The following is a 15559-nucleotide window of genomic DNA, read 5'->3' as shown; positions in this document are numbered from 1 at the left end:
TTGTTTCCTATTATCATTAATTCTTATTTTGTGTTGTTTATAGAATGTCTTTTGATTATATTTTTAATTGTTAGATACCATGGTGTGGGTGCATAGTTAAGTGTACTATAGTTTTTATTAATTGTTTACACTGTTCTTAGTATGTTCCATTTCTTGCTTGCCTTCACTGAAGTTTTCAATATGACATTGTAACAACATTTACAATTAGAAATAAAAATCCTCTCCAATCATGACAATTATTGGTACATAGTTCTATGCTGCAACTTTTGAACCCACACAGCCAATTATACAATGGGAGATGAATAAGTCATAAAGGCAAAGAAGGAAAAGAGTTTTGGGGTTTTAATCAAGAGATAATCTTCCATCTGGAAGTCATATATAGGGAATAATAGGAGAGATTTATAAACTGCTGAAGAATATTAGCATGGCATTTCATTACATGGATGAGGACATGAAAGTGCAGCAAGATCTTGGGCCTAGTCAAGAGACATGAGTGCCAACTTCTTGGGGCTACATCTCCATCAAGAGGTAAAGACACTGATGGGATTTAACCATTTCCATACGGTGACACCTACACAGGCGTCATGAGGAGCAAGTGGGTACACGATGATGCCGACATCGTCGTCTTCATTATATTTATTGTAGTCATACCTACATAACTTCCATTCTCTCTAAACTGGCTTCATCATATTTTCTATGGTTATCAAAATTCACGGGTGAAAGAGAATGAACGATTGAGCACTGACTTTATTTTTTATAATGCGATTATTATGACGCAACATCGCACATCGGGCAGCTAATGCTGCCAGACGTGCAATGTGCCCCGGAGTGAAGAGGTTAAAGATGAACAGAAGGGAGATCATTTTTTTCTAATGTTTGTCTCACAAGACCACCTCATGCAGGCTCCTGTTAACCACTTCAGTACAATGATGCCTACATAGGTGTCATGAGGTGTGAGTGGGTACACGAGGATGCTGGCATTGACATCTTGATTATATATTTTTTGTAGTTGTACATGAGTTACCCCCAGACCCTGTGAACTGGTTTGATCATGTTTTTTGTGTTTATTATTACTTGGAGTAAAAGAGAATGAGTAATACCGCAGTGACTTTATAGTTTATAATGCAAGCAGTGTGATGCACCATTCATATGGCAGCTGATGCTGTGCACAAGAATTTGACTCATACTGAAGAGGTTAATAATTCCACCGCTCAAATATCTAACATAGAGCCTACTCCAGTTTTCTTAAACAACTTATTTCTTAAACAACTACAACAATCTACTCCCAGTAGCCAACAATACATAAAAGATTTTATAAGCCCCTTCCAATATTTGGATAGACCTAGTATGACCTTAGCTGACCTAATCTAACCTAAACCTAATGTAATCAACAAAATAGTGCCTGATATCTTTTCTGACAAAATATAGCCATATGGCACAAGCAATATGTTACACTATGTTTAGTGCAGCCAAACAGCCAACATCCAGCCCTTCTAAGCTCCCATAAGTGGGTAGATGAACACACTGCTGATATCTGTCCCGGATGTAACACTTCACCCCATGCTATTCAACACATTGCAAACCATTATGCATGCCAGCAATACAACATATACTCTATAAAGGATTTATGGGGAAACTCTGCTCCAGTCATGATGTTCCTAAGAGAGACAGGACTGCTCAGCCAGACAGTCTAGGGAATGTCATCGTTATCATCAACATGTCAATGTTGGGGTTAGGCAGGGGGAGCAGAAGGTGATATCAGGAGAGGAGGGAGTGTATAGGGCTTGGTGTGGGATATGTGTATGATTATGTGTGTTGTTCATGATAGTCAATGAGTCAAACTGAGTCTGTATATCAAGCCCTCTGTCTGTGTCAGGGTTGTCGACATACCAGGCAGACGACTTGGCGTTGAAGTCACCACCCATGATCAGGTTGGGGATTGAGGCTAGTTGGCTAAATTGAGGCCAACTAGCCTCAATCCCCAAGAACATCATGGAGAGTGGTCGGAACCCTTGGTTCTGACCACCTTCCAATCATCATCACCACCAAAACAAGATGCACCCCAGTTGGCCACAGACACACATACACCAATTACAAGAGAGCTAACTGGGAAGCTTTTACTGAAGAGACAGAACAACATTTTGAAACACTTTACAGTACACCAATCACAAACATAAACAATGCTGTGCACACTTTTAATACAATCATACAAAATGCAGACAAGAGATACATCCCTAGAGGCAACAGAAAATCACACAACCCCAACTTCACACCAGAAATCCAAGGCATCATCAGACAACGAGACACACTTAAACACAATACCCCCACACCTATCCCTCAAAACATAGCAGACCAAATACAAACACTAAACACTGTGATTGCCAATAAAATACACGAACAAAAAACACAAAATTGGCAAAACTTTATCAATACACTTGATCACAAAACAAACACCAGCAAATTGTACAAAACACTCAACAGCATTACACTATCCAACAGTAACACAACACGCTCTCATGCAGCAATAATCACAACAACAGACAATCTACCCTCAAACAGACAACAAGCAAACACACTCATAAATCATTTTGCACAGACAAGCCATCTCACTTCTCACCCTGACGACCAACGCACTATTCGACATAAGAAAGACTTTCCCACAGACTCAGACTATACACCCTTCATAGACAGTCAGACAAAACACATAATACATAATCTCAAGCACTCATCTGCCTGTGGCCCTGATAACATATGTAACATCCACCTAAAACACATTGGACCACAAGGTATACACGCACTCACAAATATTGCAAACTACAGCTATTCACACAACACTAAACCCGACATCTGGAAGCATGGTAAAATAATCACAATTCTAAAACCGAACAAAGACCCAACAATCCCAACATCCCACCGCCTAATCACACTTCTCTGCACCCCCTCTCTAAAGTCATTGAACACCTAATACTTAAACTTGTCACACCACATATTCCCCTTGCTGACTCACAACACGGTTTTAGGCCACTACACTCCACAAACACTCTTCTGATAAACCTCACACAAAGAATTTTAGATGGCATCAATTCAGATAGGCCCCACCACAGAACACTTCTTATAACATTACACATTAGTAAAGCTTTTGATGCTATCCCCCGCCACAACCTAACAAATAAAATATATAACACAGACATGCACAATAACACCAAAAGATGGCTGGCCAATTATCTGGCAGGTAGGAATGCTTATGTGTCATATAATGGCCAATCATCGCACATCAGAAACATTAAGAATGGAGTACCACAGGGCTCTGTTCTATTCCCCACATTCTTTAATCTATACATGCATGACTTACCCACACCAGACACCTCAGAAATACAAATCTCTTCCTACGCAGATGACATAACAATCACATGCACACATCGTAACACAGACAAAGCTGCAGAAATAATCCAGCCATACCTTGATACGCTCAACACATGGTTCATCACAAACAGACTCAAAATAGCTCCAACCAAATCTACAGCAACACTTCTCACCAACTGGACAAAAGAACACAAATACATGCCTCATCTCTACATCAACAACACTCTAATACCACACACAAACACACCGAAAACTCTTGGTGTAACATATGATACATCCATGTCTTTCAAACAACACATCACAAACAAAAAACAAATGCACACCTAGACTTAATGCACTTAAGTCGCTGGAACAACATTTGGACAAAACAAAGAAACTAATACAACAATATACAAACAATGAATACGCTCAGTGATGAATTATGCGAGTCCTGCATGGGCTCCTAATCTCAGTAAGACACACCACAACACCCTTCAAATCATACAAAACAAAGCCCTAAAAACAATTACAAGCTGCACAAATACAACACCTACAGACTATTTACACCATGAAACAAAAGTCCTCAAAGTCAAGGACCACCTCGACATGAGCGGCACACAAACACTTGCCACAGCCACCACAAACACATCACACCCACTACACTACATAGCAGAACACCCACACACACCAAGAAACATTAAGACAACACCCAAAGACCTGTATCACACACAGATACTCTCTTCTCTTCCTCCACAAACACCAAATACCAGCCTCCGGAAACATATTCATAATCATATCACTCACCGCTCCATTAACACACTGAAAGACAACACACTGCTGCATGCCAGACCCCCTGATATCCACCCTTCTGAATCCTCTCTCCCACAAAAGGACAGAGTCCACCTGGCCAGACTGCGGTGTGGCCACCACCCAGCACTTCTAAGGCTAAGCTACCAGAAGAGGCTGGATGACCGCATTGTGAACAGCTGCCCAGGATGTAACACTTCACCCCATACCATACAACACATAATGGAAGACTGCATTATACACAATCATGCACGCAAACAACACAACATACACTCTATAAAGGATTTGTGGGAAAACCCAGTTCTGGCTGTGGCATTCCTTGGGGAGACGGGACTGCTCGGACAGACAGTCTAGGGAATGACAACAACAACATGTCAATGTTACCATATGGTAAAAATCCTCTACTATTTTCATTATCATAGTTTGTATCACTGTCCTTTGCACTATAATGTACATTCCAGTAAATAAATTCAACATAATCAACCTATTCATATACTTCCTTTTGCATTATTTATTTTTCTTTTTAATTCTAAATCAACAAAAAATATGCACCTGCACCATATCATCATATGATATGCATCTACACCATCAACTGTCTAAATCAGAATAAAGTACTTGATGCTGTCTATCACATATGGATCATATAAATACATATGGATAATCAGTAGTTTCTTCTGACTTAGCATGAATGAGGTTAAGTCTGGTTTGATAAAATTTATCTTGTCCTCCATAGTACATACCCAATGATCATGATGCAACATGAAAGTTACTGAATTAAACCCCATTGAAACTCTTGACTATTTTTGCCTACATGATTATTACAGTGAGAATCTTCCAACTAACTCATCATAACTATCATACTATGTTATACAAGACATATGCAAAGCTGAGATATCAGAAAAAATGAGAATTTTCTCATCCATATCCCCTCTCAACTACAACATGAACATTAAATCCTCCGGGGAACACATACTGACCTAAATTTTACCATCTCCTCTTCAGTGTACCTCCCATATTTGGAGTTCATAGTACACTGTAGACATGGGATGTAGCACAATATCAGAAATGGTGATAAATTTATCCATCGTTTCGTAGGCATTTTTCTTTTCCTTTGCAGGGTTTCGGACGTGGTGAATGACGATGACACTAGCCTTCGTAAACAAATGGAATTCAAGTAAGAATTAAATAAAACTTGACAATGGCATAATTATAGTTCAATAGTTTAAATCATATGATATAAAAATTACCGTTTTTATATTGCATAGTCTATTTATATATGTTCAACATTAATATAAACATAATTTCTGCTGTATTCGAATTTGGATTTCAAAAATTCGTCGAAGCTTATGTTTTCATTCCTTAGATTTTTCTGAGTGTAACTCCTCTCCACTCACATCTGCCTTTTGTCCTCTCCCTTCCCTGTTCCAGTGGTCGTACATGTATATACCAAAAGGTTATTTCCTTCTCAAGATATGGTGTGGCTCAGCCAAGGTATACAACCACCCTTCATTTATATCCCACTCTTGACACCCATTTTGTTGTATGGGTATATGCTTCGGCTGGGCTATCCAGCTTTTAATGGGGAAATTACATTTTGGTATGTATAGTACTTCATATATAACCACTGAAGCAGGGAAGCGAGGGGGCAAGAGATAGATGTGGGTGGATAATGGATGTGATGTGGATGAAAAATTGACGCCGCCCGAAGAGATCTCTTTTTGTTTGCTATGAAGATGTGCCTTGCTGCAGTGCCTCTGACCTGGTTTTGGATGGGTGTGGGATGAGTGAAGAGTATGCACAGTGTATGCCTTTTGGTATATACAGATATGTATAACTACTGGAGAGCTTGATGGAAGAAATGGTGAACATCAAATGGGAAATCCTGGGACTCAGCGAAGTCCTTTATTCTACTGACAGGCAAGGAAAAGGAAAGGTCCCGTAAATTAGGATTTTTGATTAATCAAGATGTAGCTGATAACGTAGTGAAATTCAGTAGTGTATCATATGAAGTAGACTGGATTGAGATCAGGCTAAGTAGAAGACACACTCCACATATAACTTAGATTTATACACCACCTTCAGAGTTCAGACGATGGAATTGAGTTCTTCTATAGTAATATATTCCAGACAATGGATAAAATGTAGACATACGTTGTTAGTGACTTCAATTCTAAAGAGGAGGAAAACATGGCAGGCAAATCGTACATTAAGAGATTCAGAATAGGTAAGATAAATGACAAAGGCAACATGCAGAAAGATATAACATGGGAATAACAAACATTTTCATCCGAAAGCGTGTAGGTCGTAGATTGACTCAGTGAATGCGAAATGGAACAATAAAGAACGAAACATACTCCATATTAGATGAGAGCAACAGGTATAACGGTGTTACGTTCATGAATAAAGTAAATATAGGTAGTGGCCCTAGATTGGTAGGTTGTACAGCTAAGTTCGTTTTCAGAGCAATAGTATTAGAAAGTTAAAAATAAGCAGAAAGCAAATACTCCAAAGTTACATGTGATCTAATGAAAAGAAGGACTCTGCAAATCAAAATCAGGAAAGACGAAATGGAGATAGTTCACCTGAACAAGTTTACCACTAATAGGCAAAGATCAGAGAAAAGAAAAAGAAACGTGAACCATATGGAGGAAACAATTCGGAAATATAAAAATATCAAATAGGCCGAACACAAACTAATTATAGGGATACCGCAAATGATATCCAAAAGAGAAATGGAGAAATTATTAAATGCAGAGATAGAATGGTAAAAAGAAGAGTTGAAGAATTTTACCAAGAACTTTACTAATTAAATACAGTGATTGAGTCGCTTTAGTATTGTACCAGTTACAAATGAAAAGGTGGTGTTGACTCTAAAGAATATGAGACGAGAGAAAGCACATTCTGAATGTTTGAGATGTCTTGTTTTAAAGATTCTCGATAGAGAGATCCACTGTAGCGTTCAAATTACTAATTTTCATTTTGTAGTGTCGATGTAACTATCCGTTTTCACAAGATTGGTGTTGGTGGGATGATGAAAAAGATTATGTAAGAAAATTAAAGGATAGCTGTGTTTAAAAGTGGTTCTTCAATGAGCGCATTTTTTAGCAATCCGTCGCATTTCGGGAGCCAAGGGAAGGACGAGGGAGATGGAGTTGATCAGGTTTACCAACAAGATGGGAAAGGGTTGAATACTTAATGGGAGAGATATTCAGTAGCACGGGCTTGAGAGGTAATCTGGAATGAGAGGATTTAGTCTGAGAGAAAATTAGAAATAAAGTAGTAGAAGAAAACATATACGTAGGTATAGACACGGTAAAGGAAACATGGACTGGAGGTGAAGTTTTTATTCCTGACGTTTCGTTAGACGAAACGTCAGGAATAAAAGCTGCACCTCCAGTCCATGTTTCCTTTACCGTGTCTATACAACTTGTTCACATGTATTTTCATATATATAGGTGTTTGCATATTTTTTGTTCGTGCGGTATGTGCGTGTTTGCAACTAGAAATGAGAAGTTTGTTTTATATCTTGCAAAAACACCAACCACACCATGCACACATATAATCCAATCACTGTATTTCCAAGCCGGCCAGTATGCTCACTGATATTGGAACAAGCGTCACAACGTTATCCCTTCTCATCAGACATACTCGTACTTTTAAAAGTAGTAGAGGAATTGTGTAGAGGTACTTGGGAAAAAGTAACACTTTACATCCAGCCTAGGTCAACCGTGATTGGTACAATGATACAATTTAACAGAAGATAAGTAGTCTGTAAAATCTGGGAGTTATGTACCATATCGAATGTTCCTGCTTGGCGCGAAGTTGTACTTGTCTTGTTGTACTTGTCTAGCTCTACCATGGCGTTAGCTAGAATAGAGTATAAAACATGTCACCGTGATAAAGATGTTAGTAAAGACTTTCGAAGGGTAAAATAAACCACTATAACATCTCGCTCCCGAAGATGCCTCCATGGAGGTGAGTGTAACAGAATGGCGACAGTCAGAATAACTTGAAAATACCAATCATTACAGAAGGGTTTAGTGTGTGTATTTCGCCAAAATTATATCTCTAATAGATATCTGATTTATCTATAATAAGTCTCCGTCAATTTAAAGTCAATTAAAGTGCAATAAGAAAGAAACTCATTTCATATTAGATGATGAGAGCAACAAAGTCTGTTGTAATTAGACTGAATATAGGTAATGCCGGAAAAATAGTAGGTTACACAGGGATATTGAATTGTAGTGGTGAATGAAATGAATTAGTCTTCAAAACTAGAATAGTCCTTCCAAAGATAAAGGATAGCCAAAAGAACTTCAGGTGGGAATTACAAAGCAAATTCGAAGCTTCGAGGACAGCTTCTAGGGTAAGAACTACATTATTGAATGTGTACGGGAAAGCAGTGAAGTTAGGGGGTACACACATTAAGAGAGAAAACAAATACTTCAAAGTAATAAACAATCGGGTGAAAAGACTATACAGACAAATCAGGAAGGGTAAAATGGAGAAAGTTTAATTGTACAAGCAAAGAGGAAGAGAAATATGAAATACATTGAGGAAACTATTCGTGATTGGATAAACGTTATACACGCCTAGTGCAGAATAGTTTTAGGAAGGTAGCAAATTATTTATTTGGAATGTGGATATCGATATAAAAATTCAGTCAGCAAAGTGATAAGTATGCATTAGTATAGTACCAGAAGTTACGGGTTAGTAAAGTTTACTTTAAAAAAACATGAAACAAGAAGACAACTGTAGAAGATGACATATCGATATATCTTCTGAAAGACGCAGAGACAGAAGTTTATTGTTGATTAGATCAGCAACAACAACAACCCAGTGCATCCATAAAGAAAGCGTTCCCGAGTAGTTGTGCAACGGTGCAGTGATTTCACTTCACAAGAAAGGAAACAACATGTAAATCAGTTATTAGTAACCATTTGATTTGTTATCAAACGTATAAGGTGTGTTTTCCAACGTTTTTACAAATAGACGTACTACAGTTTTAGATGAAAACCAGCCAAGAGAAGAAGCAGATTTCAGAGGCGAATACTCTACACCTGCAGACATTGAATTAGCTCATTAAGCTAGATGCTCCCGGGCCTAAATGTTGTTTAAACCCATCAAAGCCCCCTTCAGCTCCGGTTTCAACCTTCAGCTGAAGAAAGCGACTTGGCGTTCAGTCTACCCAAGCCAAATGTGATGAAATAAGACGTCGTATCCTTTAAGAAATAATCACAAAACGGACTAACAGTTATTACAAAGGATTACAAATGAGGAGCATGCCAACAGGAGACCTTTTGGTCCATAACTAGGTCGGATGCAAAAAATATATATATACATAATAATGATAAATAAATAATAAGTAAATAAATAAATAATAAATAGATAAATAAAAATATAATGATATAAATAATGATAAATAAAATTAATAAATGCATAGGTATAGTTAAATAATAAACAAACAGGTAAATAGTAAATAATGATAAAAATAAATGAAAATCAAGCAAATAATAACAAAGACAAATAATAAGAAACAAATAAATAATATAAAATAAATGGCAGTCATTACAGCATCTTGCTTAGGTGTTCACTCCCAATAACTTTCCACGTGTTTTATCACTGTCAGACCCGTGATATCGTATTTGAGACATTAAAGGATCTGCTCTGGCTGACACCAGTCTAATTCATTCAGCACAGAGGAACCACTACGTAACAATGGCGAATGCACACTTCAGGATATATGTGTAGTCGGACATCCAGTGTGTACGAGTACATTTGAGGGAATAACTTCCTCGAGACTTTTCTGGTATCAAGTCATCACATACACACAGGCGCGCGCGCGACACACACACACACACACACATACATACACACGTATATATATATATATATATATATATATATATATATGTATATATATATATATATATATATATATATATATATATAAAACAGGAAACCCACAGTCGGGGAAAATAAATTTCGAATAAAGAAGAATCCTATATTTCGGCTATCAACTGTAGCCCTCTTCAGGAAGAGGGCTACAGTTGATAGCCGAAATATAGGATTCTTCTTTATTCCAAGTTTATTTTCTCCGACTGTGGGTTTCCTGTGTGTTATTTACAAATGTGCTACTACATTTCTGTTTAGAAATATATATATATATATATATATAATATATATATATGTATATATATTTGTGAGTGTGTTTATGTATGTGTAAATATATAACAATAATGCAGGCGAAGGAAACTTATAGTAATTCCTTGCGAATGAACATATGTAATCTTTGTTTTCCCTTCTGTTACGTTACGAAAACTTTGTCTAGAAGACGCCTTGTCCACATGTCTATATATGACTGAAAAACCCTTACTAACATCAATATACTTTCACAAAACGTAAACGAAGTTCTTTCTCCAGCTGTACTTGTCGGTAGTCCGTATTTTTCGGAGCACGTTAGCCTCCCTGTAATTGGCTGTGATGACGTATGCTCTGCCGTAGGGAGTGGGTACAAAGGAGGAGCATGCCGACAGGAGACCTTTTGGTCCATAACTAGTAATACAAAGCCCAATAGAAGTGCCAGGGTGTAGAAACGAACAAGTCGAGGAGCTGACTCATAAGTGCTGACGCCTTCAAACGACTTCAATATGACTAACGCTGGCTGGGAGAAAAGACCCGCTCCTTCCCTCAGCCAGATACCAACATTCCCGTTGGAAATTTAGGATCTTGTTTTACCCGCCGAACGAATATATATATATATATATATATACATACATATATATATATATATATATATATATATATATATATATATATATATATATATATATATATATATGTTCGTAAAGAGCTGGAGTCCAGGAGTTTCGAATTTTTTCCGATATATATATATATATACATATGTATATATGTATATATATATACACATATATGTATATATTTTTTATTGGAAAGCAGGCGGTATAGCTCGGCGCTAACCCTTTCACTTATGTTGCCTTGTGTCCTAGCTCTGGCTACCGTCAAACGATTATATTAACACAAAGGTAAAAAATGCTTATCGACAGGGTTCGAAACTCGTAATCTTCCTGTGGCTAAGCGTTGATGTAGTCGATAATGAGGATTCCGTGTACGCTAGCCTTTTTTATTCTAGTCAACGCCAGACGATTTTATCCATCTGCATTGAAGCTTCAGTAGAATGCATGTACGGCACTTTTATCGAAATATATAACTCTCCTTTTTGAGAAGCCCTTAGAGGATTTTATTAGGCTACGGGCGTATTCTATTACCCATATGAAGTTCAACTTAGTTTTGCTATATTCTTCACTAAGTGAGGGTCTTCTTTAACTTTGGCTGTCGACGGGCGATTCTCTTCAAATGTAATAATTTGCACCCGAAGAAAGTTAACCTTGTATATTCTGGCTGTAACCGGGGGATTTCTGTTGGCGATTAAGGGTTATTTCGGTAATACGGCTGAACAGCAATTCATAACATCATCTGTTAGTACGGTAATACGGCTTGAGTATGTTTTTAGCTGTCACCAGAAAATTCTAATACACCGCGGTGGTACGTCCGTGAAGAGCTGAACAGCATTCATAACATCGGGATTGAGGCTTGTTGACTTCCGGTAGAGCTGGTAGACTCCGGGAGAGCCGGTGGATTCCCGGTAAGGTCACCAGCAACACCTGTAAACTTCCGGTTGAGTTTGCGGTAAATCGTCTGGACTTCCGTCAGAGACAGCGGTACTTAATCCCTCCTCCTCCGGCTGGAGCAAAATGCGCCATCTACAACTCTACATACAAAAATAACAATCAGATCGACACCCGTGACTTGTCCTCTGTTCCCTGTCCCATTAGTTGATTTCTTAAAAATGCGATTATCAACCGTCAAGGTCAAACTGATATAATTATTAGCAATTTGTGATATAATGGCTTATATTGCGACAGGCCTGCCAATTATGCAGACTCAGATGTTGATATTGATAGGCCGTACATGTATGGTTACTTCGCTACTTAAAAGTTTGTATCAGTGTATAAGGTCACAAGAGCGTTGAGGAAGAACAGGTATTTATGTAAAGTCACTTCCAGTAACAAGAAGAAAATCGAAGTATTATAATACGTTTGTGTTGCCAAATACGTAAAGCCATATAACACAAGTATTTTTTTTCTATAAGATCTAGTGTAACTTGTTCTGGCATATGTGTAAGGTCAGCTTCGAACATTCAGCTTAGCCTGGATCATGAAAGGGGGTCGCGACAATTCACGTCTAAAGGACAGTTTTCTGATTTATTTTTCTGATCGGTAGGTCTCGATACATTTAGTAAAATCTAAGGTGATGATAATGTATACACTTATTAGTGTGTTTAAGGGGCGAAACCATGTAATTTTCATAGGTAAGGAAGTGTTGTGTTTGGCCCATCCCTACGGCCTGAGGAGAGAGGGTGTCGACCCCGCGGTCGTGTGCGAGCTTTCATTGCCAACACTTCCGAGAGAAACACAGACCTTACACGCCAATCATGTATAAGGATGAAAATGTACTTCACACGTTGATTCTAATATTTAAATTTATGGAAATAGCTTTAGGAATGTTGTCGATGTTCTGTTTGTTGTCATTTCGAATCAACACAGCAAAAAAGTATGTTCAGGTAAATGCTGTTGGTAGAATTGTTAATGCGCAGCTCTGCGCATGCGCCAAACAGGTGAACTCTGAGGTGAAGTTTGAAAACATTGGCCGTCAGTGATGAAATACTCGCTAAAGAAGTGATAAGTAGTTGTTGCTCAACTTTTATCGGAAGTAAATGTGATGATTATATTCCTTTTGTTGTGGTGCTCAGTTTGGAAAAGTTGAAAGTGTAGTGTAACAAAAGTGGAATGAATTGCAGACCGTGTAATCCTAAGTGTGTGTTTACCTGGAGGTCTCTCCTCCCATGTCTTACCAGGTTCAGGTATGGCAGTAATGTTGTTGACTAGTCTTCTCAAGACAAGAGGATAAAACCTAAGTTATTAAGTGATTAGTGCAAGACAAGTGGCCCATGCTATGGCGTGACAACCCATTTGTAAGGTGTATGTGATGAGTGTAATGAGCATAAGGTACCAACATGCTCAAGACTGGCCAGTTCAAAGGGCCTGGTAGTCCAGAAAAGAGCATTGGTGCCAGACAGGGGAACAACAGTGTTGGCACCAATTATCTTGAGGCCCCAGCATCTACTTCCAACACATCTAAGGATAGTTCAGGTGCCTCCTCCCGGGCTCCTGCGTCTGACCACTGGATCTGTCATGTAGTGGAAACTGTGATCACAACTCCAAGTGAAGGTAGTGTCACTGTATTGGGTGGCTCAGACAATGGCGAATTCCCATACTTAGGGGAAATCAAGAAGGACACCAAGTACCCTGGTGACGGCCCATCCCTAGTGTGCGGCAGCCTCATCTTAGAGGTGCAAGGGCAGCGCGTGGCAGGTTACACACAACGGGACGTGGTTGCTTGGCTAAATCATTGCACTCGCAACGGCAATCCTTGTGTCATCAAGACTGCACCACAAGGTAATGCAGTCTTTATTCAGTTTAATATATGTAGAAATTAATTATGATTATTTTGGTGGGAGGAGGGGTTTGATTATTTTCTCATTTGTTACAGTCATATGTAGGGTACTGCAGTGTAGACCTCATATTTTATCATCATTGTTATAGATTTTTCCAAAATATGCGGGTAAAGGTTTCATGGGTTGCTTTAGCCATGCTTATGAAGCCTTGTCAGGTGATATATTTATATGTTTACAGTATGGAAATCAAAAGCCTCCGGGGAAATCACACAGCAGTTTTAGTTCCCCCAAAAACCTTGTTAGCATTAAGGTACAAGCTTCTCTCGTATTTTACTTTATTATATTATTTTTCCTGCTGTAATTTACATGTCATGTCTTGGTTTGACCTGTATAATGACTGATAGTTGTCTCATTGTTGAAAGGGATTAGGATATAATTTTTTTCTTTGTTAAAGAAATTAATATAGACAGCAAATCTGTCAGTATTGCTTATTCCTGTATGTCTTGTTTGTATAGTAATACTCCTCATTTAAAAATTGTATATTTGAAGAAAATTAGTACCTGTATGGTACATCTAAATACTTTCAATATGAAGGAATATTGAAGAGATATAGTTCGTAATCTTGGAAATTAATCATTCACTGTTGAAAATTATTGATACATAAGGTGTGTCAACTATTTTTTATTCTCATAAGTTTTGACTTTCAGGTTCTCAGTTTGGCATTCACATGTGTATTTAGTTGTGGAAGGCTTCATGGTGGTACTTGTTGTTTGATAGATTTTGTAAGCTCTGATATTGTCCTCTTTGGCACAATGTCACCAAAGATAGAAGCTCTAGTTATAGGTGAAGAGATACAATTGCATGTGTGTGTGTGTATGTATATATATATACATATATACACACACACACACACACACACACACGTATACATACATAAATACACATGCACACTTGGTGACCAATATTTTCCAGTTTGAGGTGGAGCTTTCACCAATAACATGAAATTGCGAATTGTGTTTATAGACTATACAAATAAGACAATGACAATGGAAAGTAGAAATAAAGGGAAGAGTGTCAGAGGAGGATATTTTGATCCTTGGTGGAAAGAAGATTTGCGTGGCTGCGGCCGAAGCCACCATCCTCGCCCTATATGCTTGGACTGTTTGGACAGGTAACAGTCGCTGCTGGGAAACGGAGAGAAGGGAGGGACTCGAACCCTGAGCTAAGCGAATGCGAGACCAACCCTTTAAATTACGCTGTTAACGGAGGGGCGGGAATTAAACGCGGAATGTAAGAAATAATGAATTGTTTTTTTAACGAAATTGCCACGTCGATTGTCTTACGAGACCCACTTTAATACAACAATAGTGCTTTTAGTTAACCTTCATCTAAGATGGTCAATATATCTGCAATGGTTAGAGATTTTTGGGTAATCGTTAAGGGCCATATTCAGAAAGAGTTTGAAAATAATTTTGTGATTAACTATTCATCTTAGATTTGATTTACGACTTGTGCATATTAATTGGTTACGTTGTTTGTTCTCAAAACAGTAACGTGTGTCGGCACGAGGAATTTCCAACAAGGACCCCGTTGTGTGTAAGCGGAGTATACGTAAACTGTCTTATCAGGAAACTCCGCGTCCATTTTTATCACAAATTTTCATTCAATGAAAATGAGATTTTTATCCAGGCCAAAGCAATACGGTCTTTCGGCGTCGGGAACGGAAGTTTACATAAACGTTTTATATATAACATGCATTGCTTCCGTCACTGTGCCTGATGTTATGTGATGAATTAAGAAAATAAATGCACTTTATACGGTCACCTACCATTGCAGTGTCCGAACCATTTTTGAAACTGAATGTTCGCGGCG

At 38.2% G+C, this 15559-nt stretch overlaps 2 protein-coding genes across 4 annotated transcripts in view; one reads left to right on the top strand and one right to left on the bottom strand.

Annotated features, from left to right (window-relative positions):
* Window positions 1–5295, bottom strand: part of LOC143032457 (ER degradation-enhancing alpha-mannosidase-like protein 2) — a 43812-nt gene extending 38517 nt beyond the window's left edge. For all 3 annotated transcript variants that reach the window (XM_076197268.1, XM_076197267.1, XM_076197266.1), the window contains exon 1: window positions 5127–5295. Coding sequence is in view for 1 of the 3 variants with exons in the window: in XM_076197266.1 (XP_076053381.1) it covers window positions 5127–5248 (122 nt within the window). In the remaining 2 variants the exon portion in view is untranslated. The remainder of the gene's footprint in view (window positions 1–5126) is intronic.
* A 7535-nt stretch (window positions 5296–12830) lies between these two features.
* LOC143032257 (uncharacterized) lies at window positions 12831–13969 on the top strand. Its single transcript, XM_076196729.1, has 2 exons — window positions 12831–13688; window positions 13926–13969. Exons 1-2 carry the CDS (start codon window positions 13247–13249, stop codon window positions 13967–13969), a joined length of 486 nt encoding a protein of 161 aa, XP_076052844.1. The 5' UTR covers window positions 12831–13246.
* The last annotated feature ends 1590 nt before the right edge of the window (window positions 13970–15559 follow it).

Source organism: Oratosquilla oratoria, chromosome 13 (assembly GCF_046742065.1).
Source record: "Oratosquilla oratoria isolate Oo_2021 chromosome 13, ASM4674206v1, whole genome shotgun sequence".
NCBI lineage: Eukaryota > Metazoa > Arthropoda > Malacostraca > Stomatopoda > Squillidae > Oratosquilla > Oratosquilla oratoria.
This window is presented reverse-complemented; position numbering and strand designations above follow the sequence as displayed.

Bases quoted from the DNA above. Each gene is read 5' to 3' on its own strand.
- LOC143032257 (XM_076196729.1), top strand. From the start codon at position 13,247: ATGCTCAAGACTGGCCAGTTCAAAGGGCCTGGTAGTCCAGAAAAGAGC. The intron at 13,689-13,925 runs GTAATGCAGTCT...ATATGTTTACAG, and splicing joins CATCAAGACTGCACCACAAG to TATGGAAATCAAAAGCCTCC.